This window comes from Vipera berus (genome assembly GCF_964194415.1).
Source record: "Vipera berus genome assembly, chromosome: 3".
Lineage (NCBI taxonomy): Eukaryota > Metazoa > Chordata > Lepidosauria > Squamata > Viperidae > Vipera > Vipera berus.
In genome coordinates this window covers 175,416,498-175,440,564 of record NC_138204.1, presented here as the reverse complement: position 1 = coordinate 175,440,564, position 24,067 = coordinate 175,416,498, and the positions used below count along the sequence as shown (strand labels likewise).

Sequence of the window (24,067 nt, the reverse complement as noted above, 5' to 3'; positions counted from 1 at the left end):
TAAACTCCATCCTGGCTGTAAGTGAGAAATCACCATGACAGCTTTCATAGAACACACACAAACATATGCACACACTTCCTCAATCACAAGAAAAGATGGATGGTACCTATGGAAACATAAAATTGAAAAACTCAAGAGAATATATCCCTGGTCAGACAAAAGAAGCAAAAAATCACTATCATACTTTCCACCAGATTATTTCTCCAGCATAAAATAGTTATCTGGGATTTCCTGTAGAGAATAGAGGTCCTAGTTATGAAGCTGCTCTCAAACTATTGGAAATAGTTTTCTTATTCTTTGGACACTGAACCGAATATGAATACATTTAAAACATTTAATAAAGATGTCAACCATGAATCTGAATACAGCCAAATATTGGCTATCACTGTTTTCAAAATGGGATTGTTTGGATTAACATATATTAGTCAGCTTTACTTATAAGCCACTTCCTAAACTAATCTTGAAATTCAGTTTTGCAAATTCAAAAAGTTCTTATAGAACGTCAATGAACTTTCACCTCATCCCCAGCTTAGTTCTTCAAAACTTGACAATGGCATAAACTCAAATCCTTTGACAGATCTTTTTCTGAAGTAATCCTTCTAATAAATACTTGAAGCTATCTTGGTTTATAGTAGAAGCTGTTCAGCCTTTAGTATCTGTTGAGAAAGATACTTCTGTACTGCAGTAAAAAAATAGTGTATCACTTGCAAACCATATGAAATTTGCTTTCCTGATTATTTAAATCCATCCACATCATGATACCTTTCATATACAGATGAATAATTGCACTGCATTTGTGGTGCATGAATGGTAAGACTCTTGAAAGTAGTTTTTGCTTCCTCTCACATACGTTTTGCACATTTGTAAGCAGTTATATCAGCAACACATTGAATCTCATAAATTTATTTTTAGCTCCATTTCTATTAGGAAAAACATTAAAGATGAACTGAACTGCAGTTTAAAACATTTAATGCATATCAAGGAAAAGCAACTGTGATGTTGAAATACTTTCTACTAACTTGTATCTAGAGTGAAACTTATGTCATCTTTCAATCAACCTGTTTATTTATCTAAAAGAAGAATCACTTTTCTTTTGTATGTGCAGGATTAATCCTAACTGGTAATATTTATAGATTATAATGCCCATAATCATGTTTAACAGAACGATGGGAGCTGTAATTCAAAAACTATTGTAATCTGGGGATATGAGCATTATCCTGCATAGAGCACAGATTGACAAATAGATTTGAAGATTGACAAATAATTATAAAAACGCAAGCTATTAGATCAGCATTATAGTATTATTTTAAAAAGTCCTAAATCTAACTAGCTTTTATTGATCAAACCATTTGAAGATAAAGCAGAACATATGAAGACATTTGCATGGCCACTGCACTCTTTGGATATTTATTTATTTATTTTATTTATTTTATTACATTTATATACCGCCCTTTCCCAAAGGACTCAGGGCGGTTTACAGGGTAATTAAAAACCAAAACCAACCATATTATAGTTTTTTTCTTAGAATTTATCTTTAATTTTGTCCCATTGCGGCTTTTCTTTTACTACCATTTCATATTCCTAATTAGAAAATATTCTTAGTAAAAGATACCCTTGACAGCACTTAATTAATATTCAGGCTATGATTTCTATTGGAGGCAGAGAGAATCATTTCAGCTATCATTTTCCCCTAGACAAGATTCTATGGTTTCAGTAGTACAAAAATTGCTAGCATGATATTTGAAGCACCATTGCAATAATTGACAAATGATTCCATAGACCAGCTCAAGATGCCTTGATACTCTTTACATGCATTATGAAATTAGTTCCAAAATTCTTCAGCAAGCAAGGTCAGAAGCCAGGTTTAGGAGCTGCACTCTCAGGATCTAGGTGTATCTGGAGTCTAGCATCTCAGAATACTTATCTACTTAACAATTTTATCAGAATAGTCATTAGTTTATGAGAGACTAAAAATATCTCATTAACTATAAAAAGAAACATTACAAATGTCCAGGTAAACCCTTTTGTGTAAACTGTCTATAAATTCTAAATATATTATAAGGATTGTTTTCCTTGGAAAAAAATGCAAAAGTACTCATCAATATAGAAATATTTTATGCTGAAACAGAATATGTACTGCTCAAAAAAATAAAGGGAACACTTAAACAACACAATGTACTGTATTTAATAGTAGGATGTCTTATCTTGTGTTCCCTTTATTTTTTTGAGCAGTATATAAAAACAATGCTGTGCACATCTTTCAAAACCAGTTGGAACTATCTATAACTTTATTTATTATTAAATCTATTTGCTGCCCATCTCACTATCTCAAGTGACTCTGGGCAGTTTACAATGCAGTAGCTTTAATTAACTATACATTTTGCAGTCATGCTCAAATATGTCTGTGTATTTGTGCGTACACATGTGTGAGTGCACATATGGATGGACAGATGGATAACATTTCTACTATCTGCATTATTCTGCAGCACTAAAGACTTTCATTCAATATATTAATGAATCATGGCTTATAAAGTTTACATTAAATTATAAAAGCACCCAGCTGTTCATTTATTTAAAAATTGCTTGTTAATTATTTTAGATTGCTCAAATATAGCTAACCCAGCTTATTTTTTAACACTTTATCAACAAGTTTTACATAAAATAGTTGGTATTAATATTTGAATTATAAAATCAGACTATTATGAACATTTGAGAATCTATAAAGGACAGTTGATAGTGAATTTCTTCTTATTCAAAGTATCTTGAAATATATATTTTACACAAGTGTATTAAAGTTAAGGATTATTATTATATCCAAATGGATTTCAGCACATTTTTGGTTAATATGACCAGTTCTATGCCATTTTCCCCTTTTTTGGCTACATCAACATATTTAGAATAGTCTTATTTAAAGACATTGTTACAGGATATGTAGGATAGGACAGAATTTGGAACCACAGCAATGGTCAATCATTTTTAAAGTTTATATGAAAGAAACCAGGCCCCAAACCCACATTTAATGGGATTTTTTTTGAGATTTTTTTGCACTGTGAAATTCATCTTTATTCCATGTAGAAATTGACTGCCTAGCATGGAATAAAAAATATGATGTCAAGTGTGAGAAATCATGAAATCCCAGGCAGTTCAAATGAATATAAAGTTTTATTGCAAGCTTAAGTTCTCTACAAGAATCTGACCTACTAACAATCCAAGCAAATTGGAGTCAATGGAATTCAAGGTGAGCTGTACTTAGATCTCTTGTGGGTACAAAGGGGCTTAAGACTGATGACATGTTTAATCCCTCCCTTGGGTCAGCTTGGTCATCTCCTACATATGATCCTAATTGGAAATGAATGTATATAGGTAGACTTTGACTTATGACCATAACTGACCCCAGTCATTAAATGGGTTACATGACCAAGCCCAATTCTACAAGGATTTTTTTTGGCAGTAGTTAACCAGACACTGCAGTCATTAAGCAAAGCACCTCTGTTAAACACTCTGGTTGTTAAGCAAACCCAATTTGTTCAATGGGTGTTTTTGCTGGAAATCAAAAATAGTGGTCATGTGACTATGGGATGCTGCAAACAGCTGTAAATGTGAGAGAGTTGCTAAGTGCCTAAAATATGATCATGTAACTGTGATGTGCGGCCATTGGAACTTCAAAATCAAGACTTAAGTAGCTCTGGGAAAGTACGTTGTACCTTCAAACAGTCGTTAAGTGAAGACTACTTGTAGTATTTTGATGCTTCAAACATTATGTATAGAAGGCTGTTCTGTAAAGAGAACAAAGCAACATTCTGAGTGGTTTTGTGCAGCCTCATTTTTTATTTATTTAGATTTTTTATCATACCTTTATTATTTTTACAAATAACTCAAGGTGGTGAACACATCCAACACATCTTCCTCCTCCTATTTTCTCTGTAACAACAACCCTGTGAGATGAGTTGGGCTGACAGAGAGTGACTGGCCCAAGGCCATCCAGTTGAATTAACTCAAAGTCTCCTGCTTTCTAGTCTGGTGCCTTAACTACTGGCTCTCTTTTAGGTAAAGTTCACTTTATGCAACATCTTGTCTGCAAAACAGCTATTTTTCTTTTGAGACTTGGATTAATTTTAAAAAATCCTGTTTACATATCAAGCTGTAATTCATAATAGAGTTTTCTATATTTTGCTAGTTTTTCAAGGTGGATTAACCACTCACTGTTCTTATGTAACCATCACTATATTAATTTATGTGACAGAAATGACAAATGATTTAATATACATATGCTTTTTTAGTGCGAGATATTTAACTTATTGTTGACAAACAGGGATCAAAATAACAGAACTATGTTATATTAGCTTTGTATTGGAGAAGTAACAGATGGCTTATCAGAATAAAGTTATGTATTTGTTTGATACAGAAATTGAAAACAAGGCAACTATGTGGAAATCAGATTGAAACAAGAAAAAGGTACTGAAAAACACGCAAACCTATTTACTCTGCTGATTAAATAAAAAAAATAATCCCTCAATAGAAAAGCCAAAGCAAAAGAATACAACAATACTTAACATTTCTCAAAATGTGGACCACAATCTCTTGCAAGAAGACCCAGGAAATGCCTTCCTTACATGTATTTTTGAGCAGTTTAATTGACAAAGTATAAATGCAAAGCATCCAATGGTTCCAAAATTCTATATGAAACCCAAGTGTTGTTTTTTTCCAGAAAACTACATTTTTCTCAAAGAAAGAACAATCATGCCTGATGCGTTTATGCAAAGCTCTAACCATCTGACCTAACATTCACTACCCAGAAAAAATGACAATGGATGGAGAAAAAAGAACAGATGGAAAGAAAATAGGCTATGTTGATTAATTCGGTATGCTGAAAGAAAAGTCACAAGCAATTTACATCCTGCCATTGTTCTGCAAGTTGCAGCATTTTAACAAAAGCTGATTTAAGCCAAACAAATACCATTTTTTCCTGATTTACTAGAATAAGATTACCTTCAAAGTGAATGTCAAATTTAAGAATTTCATAAAAGTAAGCAGGCTTATACTTCTAATTAAATATATGGCTTTAAATGTTATTGTTTTCCTTTTGCTTATTTCTAATGAAATGATTTTACTTTATAAAGTTATAAAATTATATCATAGTTTATTTGACATATAGATTAAAGTACAGGTAGTCCTTGACTTACGACCAAACTAGACCCTACTTATTATGGTTGTAGGTTATGATGGTCATAAAACTGGTTATTATGGGAACAGCCTGATTTTATTAGGGTTTTGCAACAGTTCTTAAGTGAACCATCATGGTTGTTAAGTGAAGGCACAGTCATTAAGCAAATGCATTGTTCACTATGGGACATTTTTTGCTGAAAACTGTAAATAAACACTGTTTTTCATCAAAAACATAAATCACGGTTACATGACAGTGAGATGCTGCAAAAGGCCACATGAACATGGGGTGGTGGTAACCGTCAGAATTCCAGAATCAGAACATGAGCACCTTGTGAGTGATCCATTATAAGTTAAAATTTGAGGAATCCATTATAAATATTTTTCTACTGAATCTATTTCCAATGAAATAATTTATTTTATTGGGGGGGTTACTCTTAAATTAACTGTATCCCTATACAGGATTGAGTATAGTAGCAGTAACAATAGCACTTAGACTTTACAGAGGAAAGTGTTGGTTGTTGGTTGCATTCCATTACATACTCTGTCTACATTTAAAATTATTACATTACTGCATAATAAACATAAACAAATATTTAACTGCAGCAATTAAATTTAGGTCACAAGGAAAACAGAATGTTGCTGACACTATGAAGTGACAACACTGAAATTATTTCACATCAGTTTCAGAAGATAACTGGTCAAACATTTTCAAATCACAGCTGACATAAATGGTAAGCAATTAAAACTTCTTTATATTCTTCTAAAAGTTTCCTTGGCCATTTCCTTCAAAAACAAGCAATGCTACCTTTAAAAAATAGATCCTTAGTAAAATGAAACAATTCTACAAAATTGATAAAACACTACTCCATGCTGCTAGGTCACTTGGAGGCTGTATGCATTTGTCACATTCTTTAGGAAATAGTGTAGGCATGAAAAAAGCTACAGGATGGTTTTCATGAAGGTGTGGGTGAATCCTATCTCTGTGGAACAACAAGCAAAGCCTTTCTTATTTATGACGTGATGATTCCATCTGACAGTTGTACTTTATTCCAGAATTGAATTAAGATATCTCCAAACATTATGCTCTTTTAATTGGCCTGAACAAAGGTTTTCAGAACTTTCTGAAAACTTAGCCAAGATTTGAAAATTAATCCAAATACTTAAGAAGTCATCTGTCAACATTTATGCCATTTCCTCCACTTAAAATATAACAAGTGTACTTTAAAAACAGAATTTATGTTTCTTTGAATAGGGTATCTTCTCAGAGGACTCTAAATCAAAGCTTGCTTCTTTCTGTTATCAAAGAAAAGCTTTAGAAAAAGACACAAGTAGATATAACAGAATAATAGAATAACAGATTTGGAAGGGATCTTGGAAATCCTACCCCCTTCTCAGGCCAGAAACCCTATACCATTTCAGAAAAATGGTTGTTCAATCTCTTCTTAAAAACTTCCAGTATAGGAGCACCTACAACTTCTGATTAATTGTTCTGCCAGGAAATTTCTCCTTAGTTCTAGGTTGCTTCTCTCTTTGATTGTTTTACATCTATTGCTTCTTGTCCTGCCTTCAAGTGCATTGGAGAATAGGTTGACTCCCTCTTCTCTGTGGCAACCCTTTAGATATTGGAACACTGCTATCATGTCACCCTAGTCCTTCTTTTCATCAAACTAAACATACTCAATTCCTGCAATCATTCATCACATGTTTTAGCCTCCAGCAAAAATATGATTTTTGCATTTAAAAATTTAAAGTATATATGGAGCCTTGAAGATTGGAAAAGGTGTCTTTTGAGAGGTTTTCAATAGATCTTCTCATCACTTTCTCCCAGGATAAGCATCTTTATGGTTAACTTTAATTTTATTGGGGGGGTGGGGAAAAATGTGAAAGGGAAATAGATTGAAACTTTGCTGGATACAAAAATATACTTTACATGCTGGTAAACTACATCCTAAATCTAATATTTAAAATAAAAATTATGGGATATACCCCTAAAGACTTTCAAATTACTCTGGCTTTAAAAATAGCTTTTGTCAACTAATTAAAAATGGATTGCTCCATCATGAAAATCCATCAGGAATTTTGAAATTATTAAAATGAGATATTTAACAAGTTTTATAGATGGTACTGAAAGAAAACTACAATATGATACTAATTTACCAATATGATACCGTAAAGAATATGTTCAGTTTAAAAAATTTGATGAAAACAGTATCTCGTTCTCATATCCAACAGCTGTCATTTAAAAGATACATATTAATAGAATCAAACCTTTATTGATCAAGAAAATTAAAGTAGAGAATAAAATTACATTCCTCAGGGATATCAAATCTGTAAGCCATCAAACTGCTTTACAATTAGAACTTTATTTTCTTCCCATGTACTCTTATTTAGATTCCTACACTAGAATGCTCTCAAATTCTTACAAATTATATTTTAAAAATTAACTCAATCCTCTACCAGGGGAACAAGCAACAATAACCTATAGTTATCTGTATCTATAACGTATGTTAAGTTACATATTGTTTGTCTCATAGAAGAAAGAATTTCTTATTTAATGACTCTCATATTACAACAGTTGCTTAACAGCCATTCAGAGTTACAGCAGACCCCCCCAAAATCTATTTATGTATGACTGGATTTTGAAATTACAATGGTTGCACACCCACACCCACACCCACAAGAGTGGTCATGTGATTGCATTTTGGATGCTTGGCAATCAGCTTACCTTTATGGCCGTTTTCAGCATTCCACAGTCGCATGACTGTAATTTTTGACATTTTTTTTGCCAATTTCTGGCATTTATTTCTGGTTTGCAGAGGAAAAACCCCTGCCACTGGACAAAATAGATTTGCTTAACAACCATAGCATTTGCTTAATAACTTCTGCAAAAAATGTCAAAAATCAGCTCTTATCATGTGATGCCTCAACGTATAATTTAATGACTTACAACCATAATTCATATATAAGCTGAGTAATATATTCAAAGCAGTTGAAAGAAAATAAATGCATCCCCATAAAAAAAATTTTTGAAAGATTGAAATGTTAGGTTGTAGATGTTTGTTTTAAAAAATTATTTCCCACAGTGCTGCATATCATTATCAAATAATGGTTTTACTGAACAAATGAATCAGACATCAAAAGAAATGCTAAACAAATATGCTGGGCAAAATCATAAATCCTAGGACACTTGGGTATTGTACTGATTAGAGAACTAACCCAAGCATCTACACATAATACAGTCCATTTCGACTATATGGTAGGTGACCTCATGGTATTCTAGATGTGGTAAACGAAGGGTGAGTTAATAGAACTGAAGGCAATAGAATTGACTTTGTAACCAAATAACATACATATATCCGTGTTTATACATGTGTATTTGTGTGTGCATGCTTGTTTACATTCTTATACTAAACTGCTTTCTTTCTAAGAATTTAAATGAATATATATTAGAATGGATGGAAAAAAAATAACAATTTTCTCTCAATGGGTTCAGGAAAATTTAAAATCCACTCAAGAATCTCAAACTTGAGGTTCTCAGCCTGACTGATTCTCAGCTTGAACCTCCTTAATACATTCTTAAATTCCTTGGTTATAAACTCCCCCCCCCATTTATTAAAAATAGCTAACTAAAATAGAGCCAAGCAGGCAATGAGACCTTAACAAGAACAAGTACCGTATATACTTGAGTATAAGCCGACTCGAGTATAAGCCGAGACCCCCAATTTCACCCCCAAAAACTGGAAAAAGTTGTTGACTCGAGTATAAGCCGATCCGCCGTTCTGCAAGCCTCCGCCGCCGGCGGAGGCTGGATCCGCGCTCTGCAAGCCTCCGCCACCGGCGGAGGCTGGATCCGTGCTTTGCAAGCCTCTGCCGCCAGCAGAGGCTCGATCCGCCATTTTGCAAGCCTGAATACACAGGAATACCCTGTGTGGCCGCGGCTCTCGGGGAAGCCCTGGCTGTCCGCTTCCTCGCTCCACGCTGCCATTCGGGGCCCGCGCGTACCCCGGGCAAATCGTGGCGCCCAGCAGGCGAGGAAACACGCCCGCTCCAGTCACCCCCCTTCCCTCAGGAGACGCGAAGCAAGTGACCGCCCGGAGCTTACCGAGGACTTGCACGCGGCCGAGGCTTCGGTGCTTCCAGGATCGTGCGCACCTCTCCCAAGCTGCCGCCGTCCGGAGACCTGCCGAAGTTTGGGGAGGTTTGGGGAGGTGCGCGCGCACCTCCCCAAACCTCCCCAAACGTCGGCAGGTCTCTGGAACTCCGCGCCCTGCCTGCCTGCTTCTTTCCGCTGCGGAAAGAAGCAGACCTCCGCGCCCTGCCTGCCTGCTTCTTTCCACAGCGGAAAGAAGCAGACCTCCGCGCCCTGCCTGCCTGCTTCTTTCCGCAGCGGAAAGAAACAGACCTCCGCGCCCTGCCTGCCTGCTTCTTTCCGCTGCGGAAAGAAGCAGACCTCCGCGCCCTGCCTGCCTGCTTCTTTCCGCAGCGGAAAGAAGCAGACCTCCGCGCCCTGCCTGCCTGCTTCTTTCCGCTGCGGAAAGAAGCAGACCTCCGCGCCCTGCCTGCCTGCTTCTTTCCGCTGCGGAAAGAAGCAGACCTCCGCGCCCTGCCTGCCTGCTTCTTTCCGCAGAGGAAAGAAGCAGACCTCCGCGCCCTGCCTGCCTGCTTCTTTCCGCAGAGGAAAGAAGCAGACCTCCGCGCCCTGCCTGCCTGCTTCTTTCCGCAGCGGAAAGAAGCAGACCTCCGCGCCCTGCCTGCCTGCTTCTTTCCGCAGCGGAAAGAAGCAGACCTCCGCGCCCTGCCTGCCTGCTTCTTTCCACAGCGGAAAGAAGCAGGCAGGCAGGGCACGGAGGTCCGGAGACCTGCCGACGTTTGGGGAGGTTTGGGGAGGTGCCCAAACCTCCCCAAACGTCGGCAGTTCTCCGGACCTCCGCGCCCTGCCTGCCTGCTTCTTTCTGCAGCGGAAAGAAGCAGGCAGGCAGGGCGCGGAGGTCCGGAGACCTGCCGACGTTTGGGGAGGTTTGGGGAGGTGCGCGCGCACCTCCCCAAACCTCCCCAAACTTCGGCAGGTCTCCGGACGGCGGTGGCTTGGGAGAGGTGTGCGCGATCCCGGAAGCACCAAAGCCTCGGCCGCGCACAAGTCCTCGGTAAGTTTTTTTGTTGACTGGAGTATAAGCCGAAGTGGAATTTTTCAGCCCAAAAAGTGGGCTGAAAAATTCGGCTTATACCCCAGTATATACGGTAATCTGACCTGAATCAGTAATTTGGTGGGATAAGAGAGACTTTAACATTTTATCTCCCATTATGGTACCAAACTAGACCAGACCCAGACTTCCATACCAACTATTTACATTGAAGTAAAATTCCTATTGACACAAGTGAGAATTTTACTTCCAGTTCAAATAATAGTTATAATGAGATGCACAAACAAAATCTTCACACCAAGCTTGTGATTTTATATGTATTTTATCTGTTGAAAACTGTGTATTCTTCATCTTGATTTTGTCTTGTCTCTCTGACCCTTTTATCTTGTATCTTCTGAAGATAAAGCATGAGAAAATATTTTAAATGTCCTTGTAAAGCCTGAAGGTTTAAAATAACATCTAAAAAATCCTTCAAAATAAATTGCTATCCTGCAAGTGACACTTCATTTGTTTTATTAAAGCGAGACCTATATGAGAAAGTCTAGTTTTGTCTTACAATATTCCAGGCCTACATAAAGAGATTCTCAAAGTAGGCAAAAGGAAGTAGTCTCAACTGTTACAGGTGACAGAAAAATGCCATTTCCCCCCTCTTCCTAGAGGATTGAAAATAAAATATGTTCAACAAACTATTTCCATTTCTATATTTTTTTAATGGGGGAGAACACACTTTGCAAAAGTCAGTGTTTCCCCAAAACTTTGTGCATACAAAATAACTCCAGAAAAAAATTGAATCACAAAATCCTAATACAATATGAGTGATGTCACATCAATGAAGAAGGTACACTATCCAGATATAATCATTTAACAACTTCAGAGTAAAATAGAGTTAAATTATGTGGGAGCATAATGAACAACTAATAAAAGTGCAGCGACGTCAATTTACATTAGAAACCGGAATGGGTTATAAAAGGTTATAAAAGCTCACCACTTCTTCATGCCTGCATTTTCTTACGTTAATTCCATTAATCTGTTGAGGAAGAAATAATAATTTGAGGAAAGGGTCTTCGACTTTTCATGCAGGAAAAATAAATGTATAGGATGTGACTAAAAGAGAACTTGTTTACCTACCTGTAGAATTGCATCTCCTATGAACAGTAGGCCTGAGAGTTCCGCTGAAAGAAAGAAAGGACGAGGGAGGGTGGGAGGGAGGGAGGGAGGGAAGGAAGGAAGGAAGGGCGTTTTTCATTTCAGCCTTCTCTATAATTTTCCACTAGCAGTATCAGTGGGGCAATACATAAATAGAACAATAAAAAATAATTGAAAAATAAACTGCAGGTTTATCCCATACCCAGAGTGCAGTGGTGGGATTCAAACATGTGAACAACTGGTTCTCTGTGTGGATGCTGCTTCTGGAAGTCCATTCTGGGCCTGGGCAACAAAAAAATTAGCTACCGGTTCTGCCGAAGTGGTGTGAACTAGCTGAATCCCACCACTGCCAGAGTGCCTTAATTGGTTTCTCTAAAAATCTAAAAGAAAAATCTTAGCGTATAGGTTCACAAAGAAAAAAAAGGGGACTGTCTCCAATTATCTCTGTCTAACCTACAAATCTGCAAAGACTTCAGATGCCCCACATCCCAGCAATTAAATAATGTCTGATCTGATGGGATTCAGGTGTTCATCTAGTTCGTTTCCAGGAGCTGAACCAGCATATTATATAGATGCTTTTACTGTTTTCTTTTTTGAATTCTACTGCTCTTAGTCCTTGTTAGTATTCTGAGTCACTTGGTGCATAGTAAATATTAAGTATATTGTGCTCACGTTTGTAATGAAATTTCTCCCTCCCCCCCAAAAAAGAAACGCACAGTTAATTTTATTAAACAAACTGAGTAACAACTTACTTCGTTGTTCTTTGGAAATTTTGGAAACAACCACAGGAATATTATGCTCTGCTCCTCCCTATCAAATAAAGAGATCAAACTTCACTTATAAATACTACATTTCTTTAGCTTTAGGTTTTTTTTAAAAAAATGTGAAATGAATAAAATAACAGTTTCATCATTCTTTTTGCTAATGACCACATGAATGCAATCAGTCCTTTTGTCAAGGAGGAAAAAAAATCCTGGCAATATCGTGATGTTCTGCATATATAAAAAAGAACAAATTATTGACAAAGGAATTACAAATTCATTACACGTTTTCCCATATTTCTCATAGTATTATGCCATCAAACCCACTTCGTGAAAAGCAAATGGGCCTAATTCCCTGGTTACTTTTGATTTTCTGTTTTCCATTCTTATATGCACAAAGGTTAGTAAGAAAATGAAAAGAAAATCTGGCATAAAATAAAATAAGAATTCAAAGATAGTTAACAAATGACTGTTTCACACTGAGGGGTAAAAAAACAAAGGAAAAGCAAAATAATCTGAAGGCACATTTCTCTACTTTTTAAACAGTCCATTGGTTTATGTTGCCAGGAGGGAAAGAAGGAAGAAGGCTTTGAAAGTATAAATTAATTTATTTTTTTAAACAGTCTTCTTTGGCTTTTCTACACCAAAATTCACTATTCAAGCATCAGAACTTTGGGGGTTATTTTTTTAAAAAATATTTTTATTTAAATATTGATTGGCTGTTTGAGATTTTTAATGTGTAAAAATAAAATTATTCTGTGTGCATTGTATGCAATATACAATCAAACCTACAATAAATATTCATGGGAATTTGTGTTAGAGATGGCTCTGAAAATGAACATTATTTACCTCTTTAGAAAAACAGATTTAGTGCTGGTACAGTTTGATTGAACCAATTTTGATAACATGGAATCTTAAAATGATAGTGTGAGTTAAGCGGAAGCTCAAAGCAACAATCAAGACAGCAATAAATGAACTGTTTCTAAATTTAAAAAAGGTAGATTTTGATGGAGGCCTTCAGAGAATGGGTCACTGAGGTTAATTCTAAAGCCAGGAAGAAGATAATGCATTTCTGGGGGTTGAGGAATGTTATTCTGAAGCGTGAGAGGAAGAAGAATGGAGAAGCTAATGAGATAAGCCCATTTGGTCATTGTCTTTGTACATTCGATGTGACATGAAAAGATCTGAAAACAGCTCTTCCCTACTTCTGATTATAGTAATGGTATAAATGCAGATACAACCTTATGCTGTCATCTGCATGGAGTAGCCTTATTATTACAATGTGAATTGGAACTCTGATGGTAAAAGCACTCATCCATACACAAAGCTCCCTGCTGCAGAGAATTACCCTGAATGCATGGAGACCAGCTCTTTGTGATGTCACCAGTGTGATTGTCTGACATGGAATGCAGACAAAAGAGGAGTTGCTTGCCATTTCTTGTTGCTGGATTAAACAAACAAAGGTAACCCCTAAAAAATAAGGCTTCAGAATCATGGCCAGTTCCAAAAAGTGACAAAGGTAAGACAAATCTTTTGCATCTCGGACCCTTAGCTTCCATTTTGTGATAGTCGGCCATTCATATCACACATTTAGGTTTGAAAAATATAATAGAGGAAAATGATTAGAAGAACTCAAGAAGCAGAAACTACAAAAGTTAATTTCCTAATTTGCTAAAAAAAACCATCAGTAAATATTGATGTTTTGATTGCAACTTTTTAGTAAAGTAAGATGGATATCAAAAGCATTTGAGAGCAAACTGTTTATATATTTTCTATTTCAGGCTTTATGCAATTATTTCAGGGGACAATATATTCATGATTTTTATTTATCTCTCACTGCATGAAAGGACAGTAAAATGCAATTTTGGGCAGCACTCTATAACATACATTTTTTAATATAATAATGGAATAAGGGAATGCCCATTGCCTCATATTTCAGTATGGTATTCTCAACATATTTTCTATCTTATCATTTCTAAGATAATTGGATAATTTAACATATCTACTTATAGCAAAATTGATAATACCAAAATAACATTTTCAGTCTTATTAGCAAACAAATTTGGAATAATGCAAAATTGTAGATTTATTCATTGGCTGTAATGTGACAGCTATTTTAATTCATATTCTATTAATACCCATTTTAAGTGCCACTTAAGATCACAGTTTGAGTGACTGTCTACAGAATTGTAAAAGTAAATAAATCTCTAATAAAAGCTTTCATGATTCAATAAATGGACAAAGAATACAATACAATGGCAACCCACTGATCTTATTAAATATATTCCCTAAAAGATAAGGGACGCGGTGAAGGGACGCGGTGGCTCAGTGGGTTAGGATGCTGAGCTTGTCGATCGGAAGGTCGGCAGTTTGGCGGGTCGAATCCCGAGTGCCGCGTAGCAGAGTGAGCGCCTGTTACTCGTCCCAGCTTCTGCCAACCTAGCAGTTCGAAAGCACGTAAAAATGCAAGTAGAAAAATAGGGACCGCTACGGTGGGAAGGTAACAGCGTTCCGTGCGCCTTTGGCGTCTAGTCATGCCGGCCACATGATCACGGAGACGTCCTCGGACAAGCGCTGGCTCTTCGGCTTTGAAACGGAGATGAGCACCGGCCCCTAGAGTCGGGAACGACTAGCACGCACGTGCGGGGGAACCTTTACCTTTACCTTAAAAGATAAAATCCATACTTGATACACACACAGACACACACATATATATATAGCAATAGGAAGAATATTATACTACCTTTATACTTAATCCAAATCCTCCTACAGTTTGTCTTCTAATTGTTACAGTTCTTTCCTGAAAAATAAATCAGATTTAAACATTTCCTTAAAAACAACCACAATCACACTGCATTGACTTTTTTTGGCTTTGTGCTATATAACCATTCTGGAGTTTTGAATTTCAAATATGTATTGTCACATATAATATTGCAAAACATATTTACCTAAAGTGGTGATAGGTAGTCCTCGGTTTAATGGCCACTTTTTCAGTGACAGTTCGAAATTATGACAGTGTGGTAGTGTAATACTTGTGACTTGCCCTCAAAGTTCCAGCCATCCCAGCTTCTCTCATATGATGAAGAGCTGGGTGCTTGGCAACCAGCTTACACTCATACAGTTGCAGTGAGTTTGTTCCCATAGGTTTCCACAGACATGTGACTGCCATTAGAAATCTTCCCTGCTAGTTTTCCACAAGCAAAGTCAATGGGGAAGCTACCATAGAAGGTTGTGAATCATGTGGATAAGCCTCCTCTATACTGCAGCAGCCACCCAGAGTCCTGCCACACTTGCATCATGCCTCGCTGGCCCATTGTGCACTCTCATGTACTCTGCAGTAGCCACAAGTCCTGCCATGCTTGCACTATGCCAGCATCTTGCACCCTGCAGCAACCAACCCTATCTCACCCACATGTGACCCGCTGGGCTCTCCCTCACCCTACACGTTACAGCAGCCACCCCAAGCTTCACTATGCTTGTACTGTAGCACTTGGCCATTCTCATACCCTCCTGTAGGCAGCAGCAGCCACTTACCTGCCCACCAGCCTGCTTGTGAGCAGTCTGGGAGTTTTAATTTCCTACCAGCTTCCCACTGACTTTGCCTGTTGGAAGCAGCAGGAATTTGCCAGGAGATACCCACTAAATAACCTCTGATCCTTGCTTAACAGCAGCAATGGGAAGCACCAGAATTACCATCCCTAAGCAATGTGGTCACATCATGTCATGCTTTACTACTGCATCATTTAGCAATGGAAATTCCAGTTTCATTAACTGAGAACTACTGTACTTAAGTGATATTTTTTTTTATTTTCTGTAATTCTAAGTGATTCAACTATAAAAGCATAACACAAATATATATATGCAGTCATTTTTCAATATCTAAATCTCCGTGATTAGGCATTAGGTCTTCTCAAATGTTCAGTTGACCAATGTAAGGCAATCTCTTTTAAAATCAGCATTAAAGTCCATGAATAGCCTTGCTGCATTGGGCCAAAATCTGCATAAATTCAGCATTTTGTTTCTTATAGGAGCCAATCAGTTGTATACAGGATTAATTAACTTGAGGCCATTAATATTGAAAGCTTTAAAAGGAAATTGAACAAAATCACAGAAAGTAGCTCTTACATTTTAACATTGTTCCCATGTAGCAGGCATTTGTAGACAATTTGCCACTGTCCAAGTATAATACACTTCAAGATGATAGACCTGCATTCTGTGAATTTAGATAATCCTCTTTAAAGTTATCCAAATTAATACCCATCACCACCGATTAATTATATTCTGTATGGAGAACAATGTAAAACATCTTTTTAAAATCTTGCCAGCAGCTTCCTTGAATCACACTTCCTAACATTTTGAGGGATCTGTTCACTGTCTTCATAGTATCCATGGTATTATATAGCTTTGACTATTTCTACAATTTTCTGTGTTAAGAGACCCAAATGCTTTCATAATGAGGGTTCAAGCTTCCTAACCATTTTGTTTTCCTGTTCTGAATTTCTTCCACTTACATATCCTTTTTTCTGTTCTGTATTTCTTCCACTTATATATCCTTTTTTCAAACATAGCAACCAGAGTGTATCTAGAGACTTGTATTGAGGCAATACAATGCTGGCAGTTCTATTTTCAGTCTGAATCTTAATAATCCTTAGCATGGATTTGCCTTTTTTGTACTTGTCATACATTTAGATCATATCTTCAATGACCTCTCCACCATGATTCAAAAGGGATTTTTTCACATCAGAATTATATTATTTTTCATGGATAGTTAGAGACAAATATGAAGTGCATATATAAAGTCAAGATTTATACCCCAACATGTATCACTTTAGACTTATTTAAACAGTCATAGATAATGTTATTTGGTTGACCATGCACCCAGTTAAAAGTCTTTCAGGAACTCTTCACAGTTACTTTTTAGCTTTCACTCTACTGAATAATTTGGTATTTGGTAATAATCTGTTGTCAAATGGCAGGGGTTGCGTAGGTAACAAAGATGAATAAGGGTGAATATTGTGTTTTTTTAGGATCCTATGCTAAAGACGCGGTTGCTCAGTGGGTTAGGACACTGAGCTTGTCGATCAGAAGGTCGGCAGTTTGGTGGATCAAATCCCGAGTGCCGCGTAGCAGAGTGAGCGCCTGTTACTCGTCCCAGCTTCTGCCCACCTAGCAGTTCGAAAGCACATAAAAATGCAAGTAGAAAAATAGGGACCACTAAGGTGGGAAGGTAACAGTGTTCCGTGCTAGTCATGCCGGCCACATGACCACGGAGACGTCCTCGGACAAGCGCTGGCTCTTTGGCTTTGAAACGGAGATGAGCACCGGCCCCTAGAGTCGGAAACGACTAACACGCATGTGCGGGGGAACCTTTACCTTTACCTTATGCTAAAGAAAAGAAATATTATAAAGAGATGTGACAAATTCAATATTTTGATTTGGCACAACAGCCTATTTCATACACTCGTATGGTATTGTGGTTTGGTATGCTGGTCTGACAGCCGCAGACAGGAAAGTATTACAGAGGGTAGTGAGCACAGCACAAGACATTGTGGGCTGTTCCCTGACACCACTGGATGACATTGCCAGGGCTCGCTGCCTTGGAAGGGTGAGGAAGATTCTCAGGGATGACTCACACCCTGGACGGTATCTCTTTACTCTCCTACCATCCGGTAGGAGATATAGGAGTATAGCCAGCCGTACCAACAGGCTGAAAAATAGCTTTTATCCATGGGCTGTTAGGCTTTTAAATGGGACATAATCTCTGTGAACCTATGCAGAATTGACTTGGGAGGCCGGTGTGTGATGTAGTTGGTTCACATGGTGTGGTAGGATGGAGGGTTTGTTGTCACTGTGTGTTGGGGGGAGAGAGCACGGGGGGAGGGTCAGCTAATCTCAATGTACACATGTACTTTGACAATAAAGGTTTATTATTTATTATTCATGATTTGTTTTGTTTATTTTTTCAGACATTCGAAACTGAGTGTTTTGATCAATTTGTTCAAACAATAATATGTCCCCCCCCCAAAAGGCCAGGATTTCTACACATCCTTTACATTATAGCTCAACAGGAAAACAAAGTTAAAGAAGAAACAAGGGGAAACTAGCTGAATTAAGCATCTTCCTGCAAAAGGTTCATTTGGAACCATCCTGACTGCAGTGAGGTTTGCCTATATTTTTGGGTCCAAGATCTTATTGGCATCTGTGTAACTTGTTTAGTTAGACTGAAATTGTAGATTTTGTTTGGAATTCTGTGTGTGCTGGTTCTTTTCTCCAGTTCTTCTTATATCCCAATACATTTCTATCCAGAGTGTTATTTTAAGGAAATTTCTCCTTCAAAATTAAAAGCTACATGGTGGGAGTGCTATCCCTGGTATTTCAAGTTTGTTATAGTATTTATTTCTCTGTTTTAGATAAGGGAACCCAAAGCACCTTTTCTGATTTTCCTTAAGAGACTGGTCCTTTATGGAATGATGAAGAACTTTCCAGCTGGAGAGTAGTGCCAGCCTATCTTCATTTTTTAAAAAAGCAAAGCAAAACAAAACAAAACAAAACAAAACTGGGAAGCCATTGGAAGAGGTATATTGGTGAAGTTTAAAATTATTCCCCCTACCTTGGACATATAAAAAAGCTTCAGAGGAAGAAAATCCTAGAGCTATTTCTCTGATAAAAATAGTAAATTCCATTATCTAAGGGATATAAATTAGGTAATGAATTGCACATAATGTTAATGTGTTCATAAATGTTCAACAGAATATATCCAGTAGATGTTCTAGCTTATTAGAGAAAATTGTGGAACTTTTAATGTGTAAAATCAGATATAATTTGGTAAAAGGCTTCTATTGATATATTTAATAGGATAATTCTTGAGAAGACATGAATTCTCTTCCTAAATTCTCCTTATTTATCTTTACTTGCTTAATCAACATTTTAATCAATCATCTAGTGCTGTTCAGTGTATTCTTAAGAAAATATTTTCCCTGACTTCTTAACCTTAAAGCAAAGTTATTATTAACTATTATCCCACTGCCTTGGTGGAGCAGTGGGCTAATGCCTCCTTAAGTAACACCAGCTGCCTGCAATTAGTGCAGGTTCGCATCCCACCAGGCTCAAGGTTGACTCAGCCTTCCATCCTTCCGAGGTAGGTAAAATGAGGACCCAGATTGTTGGGGGCAATTAAGCTGACTTTGTAATAATGCCGCTTGGGGGTGTGTGTGAAAGCCCTAATAAGCAGGCATATACATAGAATGAAGGCTACTGCTAAGCTTGTAAGCCGCCCTGAGTCTTCGGAGAAGGGCGGGATATAAATGGAATTAAAATAAATAAATAAAAAATAAAATTACTCCATTTCATTCTTACAAAAGGTGCTTAAAATGACGGCTTATTTTGAATGACACTATGCTAAGAATATATTTTTATACTAACTATCTGCAATCATCAGATTGTGGGGGAACAATATAAAATTAAGAAGAAGTCATGGAACAAGATGTTAATCAGAACTGAAAATGGAAGCCAGATGCAAGCCTGAAACCAAAGATCAAGGGATCTTATTCCAGAAGAAAGAAACATGAAGTCTTCCTAATTTATCTCCCTGAGTGTTGTTGTTTTTTAAGACAAAATATTCATTCTGAATTCCACACATATAACTTCATTTGATATTTCTCTGTGGAAAAACAACTCTGAAAGTTCAAAATATATAACAGATTTAATCTGGAAGCTACTATAAAGCATGCTACTTACTCCAGAATAAAATGGTTCACCAGACACACAGATGACATCTTGTTCTTGAATTGTCAAAATGTCTTTGGCTAAGTGCAGCCGCACTTTGAAAGGCTCCTGATTACCATCCTGTAGCAAACAAATCCCTGTCTTTGACTTTAAAAGGCAGAAGAAAAAAAGTTTTTAGTTCTCAAATTGTTTATAGACTATTTATTCTAAAAGATCAAAAATAGTTTCCTTAGTTTTTAATTGGAATATTCAGGAAAACCAATAAAATAAATGATCTCAAATGATCCTCAAATGTACCCATTAAAATTCCACCAATTATCAGAAGTAACTAAAAATACTGAAACATGCATAGCAAACATTACTAACAGAAATTTGGAAACTCAGACATTAAGTAACATTTAAATATTGTATGTATCTGGGCTTTGTAAATGGATTACGGACTAAAATGTCTAAAATGTGATCATAAACTAAAAAGCTCTTTTGAAATAGCAGGGCTAATGTTTCAGTATCCTACATATGCACATTACAATACAACTTGCACATTATTTGGTAGAGTACTCAACTGATAATTTTACGTTAAAGTAACAGCATTTGATTTATCTAATCAACAATATTAGGATTACTCAACAACCAAGACCTTAACTAGGATCACAGAAACACTAAAGGTTCCAGTCATGATAATTCTGTTTTATTATTATAATCCAGTAAATAACTCTTCAATGTACAGAAACAAATTCAATACAAGTGCTCTTCAGCCTGTAGCCTATATTTGTGAATTTATTGATAAATTAAAATCAATCCACAGCTATTCTGGAAAGACCAAGGCCACTATGGCTATTAGAAATGTTGTATAACCTACAACAGGTTATAGACTTTTTACTTCAAAACTTTTCTATCACTTTCCCCCAAAATAAGTTGACTAATTATTTTGCTGATGTTTACCTTCCTTTCATTGGAATTTAAAGACACGTTAGATTTTCTAGATGGGCAATTTATATGTTTGGAGGGTGCAATGATCTCTGGCTTCATTCCCCTTTTCCTTTCTGGAATCTCTGAAGTAGTATTAACACATGGATAGTTATTCTAGTTCAGTTATTCCCCAAATTTTATTATCCAAGACAGAGATACCCAACATCCTACAACCTCTTTGGGGGATTGCCAAGTGCATACACATCCAGTTATGGAAATCCCATTGGAAACTAACTGTTTCTTGAAACAAGGAACAAATTTTGTAAGCCTTTTAAGTTAATTCTATATTCTAGTACCCTTTCTCAACCAGACCAGCCTTCAGTCTGGCTTTAAATACTAGGAAAAGTAGTCCAATACCACAGGAGGGCTGTTATGAAATATGCAGTCATTATGTTAGCAAATAAATATTAAATATTAAGAATAAGTATTAAATTTCATCAATTCCAGCAAGCTCATATCTGAGCATTGTGTGCAGACCTGGAATCAATGCTATGTTTTCAATCTAGAGAATAAATATGGTTTTCAGGAGAAAGGAAAAACAGGAATGATGAAAAACAAATACAGAGTGACATTTTAATTCTATTAATCTCCACCAAATAAGGTTAGCTGGATAGCACACATGTGTTGATCTGTATTCTGGAAGAACAGTTCCTAATTCATTTGATGGTTTCCTGGGATAACATTTCTTGGGGAAAAAATGTATATAGTTATGTTGTGTTATTTGACTATATTCCGCTCCTGGCTAATTACCTTATAAAATCTCCTAAAAAGCTGGATGAAAAAAGCTAAGGGCAAGAATTAAATAACATCTAACTATACAGTAGGCCTAATTAAGCACCACAGTGAAATTAAAATAAGAGTGAGCAGTGGGATGCAAACAGGCAAAACTTATTCAGAATGAATAAGGAAATCAAGCATGAGAAAAGCAAAAATGAAACACATCCCAGCAAGCACACAAACACAATTCAGTGATAGGAACCCCTGTAGTATATTTCACAGTACAATAGTTGCAGCTATACAATACATCCTTAAACTATTATTCCAGTTTTGACTTTAAAAAGCAGTGAAGTACGGTATATAAATAAGAGCTTTTCGCTTTTAGAATGAATAGAATTCTAATTTATTTCAGATCTACAATAATTCATGGTGATATATATTATCATGAAGTTTGACCTTGACATTTAATTATCAGTAGCATCAATTTCTGATCCCACTTTGGCTTTTCAAACATTGCAATACACACTACTTCAGAGATGTTTAGAAGAACACATCCAGGGCTTTTGTCTCTTTTCACCTTTTATGGTAGCTTGCTTATTCAAAACTGTTTGCAATTATCTGAATAGTTTCTAATCATCTTATTCCATTCTTATTCAAATTTATCCATTATAACACTTCCTTTTTCTTACACTCTTAAAGTAGAGAGATATGGAAGTTGTATTACATCATGTCCTCATGTATAAGGTTTTATGAGTTCTGTTCTTTATGGGAGATCAAAATGGATTTCTCTCTACACGTACCTCATACATAAGAGCATGACCTAATACCTGTACCTCTGGTCTGAAAGTTTAAGGGAAAAAAGTATGCTATGTAGAATATTTTAAAAGTGGCCTCTATATGTTTCTTCCACTAACACCCCTGAGCTCCAGAGCATACAGACCATCTAAAACTAATGCACTGTATATAATCACATGAACAGAGCAATGACCCATGAGTTCAATTCCCCATAGAGGGAACTGACAGATGAGCCTCATATAAATTAAAGCTTATATTCTTTTGTTTGGGGTTAATGCTAATAAATTCATTATTATACTTAACACTTTTTTATTTTCTAGCATTATTTATAATTAGTGCTTAATGATGCTAGATTATGGAAAATGAAGGAAGTGGAAGATTAGGAGACAAATGTAGAAAAAGCTAGGTAAATAAAATGAAAAATAAAGGCTTTGCATACCACATTCATAGTCCAATGGTCAGCATGGAATTAAAAGGGATAAAAAGAATGCATGCATAAATGTGTCCATGAACACATAAACAGTTTTTTATGGTTCATTGTTTTCTTATATATGCATGTTTATAGCGGTAGTTATGATATTAAGTGAAGTATTTCCCTATTAAAATCATCTTTACATTTGTGTGAAGCTTGTTTTGTAAACACAAAAACATTTGAAGAAAGGAAGAAGCCGCCTGTCCTTGCCCTGGCTGTGAAGCTGATAAAGTTTTGCTTTATCTTTAAATATGCAAACCTCCATTTAATAATTCATATAATCCACACAATATTCATCATGAGAATAAACAAAATAAGCACATTTGTGCATACTTAAGTTAGAAAAAATTGCACTACCTCTTCACACGCAGTCCTGAAATCCATGTGCTATGGCACCAAGAGATAATTGTCTAAAAGAAGGGAAAAAAGATATTTCATTACAGAAAAAAAATAGCAAAGGTGAAAGATGCCCAAATTTGAGGTATCCCAATAGTTATTCATTAAATACTCGCTAAATGCCTATTCTCAATATTCCAGGTCATGTTTGTCCCAAAGATGTTTTTCAAAAGGCAGCTGGACTTTCTTCGTTTTTTCTTTGAAAACATTTCACTTCTCATCCAAGAAGCTCATTCAGAATTGAAGAAGCTTCTTCTTTTTTTATTGCTTTTATGAAAACATATATTTAAACAAAAAAAATGCATATAAAAAACAAGACATAACATAAACAATACAATCAACAAAAATACAAAAAGAATACTTAACTTCCGTTATTCCTAATCTTTCTAATCATTTTCAGGTGACTTTCTCAAGTCCCCCCCTATCTGCGTTTCATCGTAAATCATCATTAGCAATTTCTATTTCATAATTTTAAATCATATTTAATATCTATCTATATTTAATTTCTTATCATTTAACAATCATTGTTTCATATTATCCTTAATACTAAACATTAAACTCTAAAACTATAACCTATAAACACTGCCAAGTCCATTTCAAACTAGTTAATATGACAATATTTCTTCAAATAGTCCTTGAATTTCTTCCAATCTTCTTCCACCAACTCTTCTCCCTGGTCACGGATTCTCCCAGTCAGCTCAGCGAGTTCCATATAGTCCATCATTTTCATCTGCCATTCTTCCACCGTTGGTATTTCTTGTGTCTTCCAATTCTTGGCT

At 36.3% G+C, this 24,067-nt stretch overlaps 1 protein-coding gene across 1 annotated transcript in view; it reads right to left on the bottom strand.

Moving 5' to 3' along the window:
• SNTG1 (syntrophin gamma 1) overlaps window positions 1-23,276 on the bottom strand; it is a gene marked incomplete at both ends in the record, with an annotated part of 104,956 nt that extends 81,680 nt beyond the window's left edge. The window contains 6 exons of the mRNA XM_081324678.1: window positions 11,293-11,334; window positions 11,436-11,479; window positions 12,206-12,263; window positions 14,958-15,014; window positions 19,952-20,086; window positions 23,250-23,276. Of these exons, the coding sequence (XP_081180804.1) occupies window positions 11,293-11,334; window positions 11,436-11,479; window positions 12,206-12,263; window positions 14,958-15,014; window positions 19,952-20,086; window positions 23,250-23,276 (363 nt within the window). The remainder of the gene's footprint in view (window positions 1-11,292; window positions 11,335-11,435; window positions 11,480-12,205; window positions 12,264-14,957; window positions 15,015-19,951; window positions 20,087-23,249) is intronic.
• Window positions 23,277-24,067: the final 791 nt, after the last annotated feature.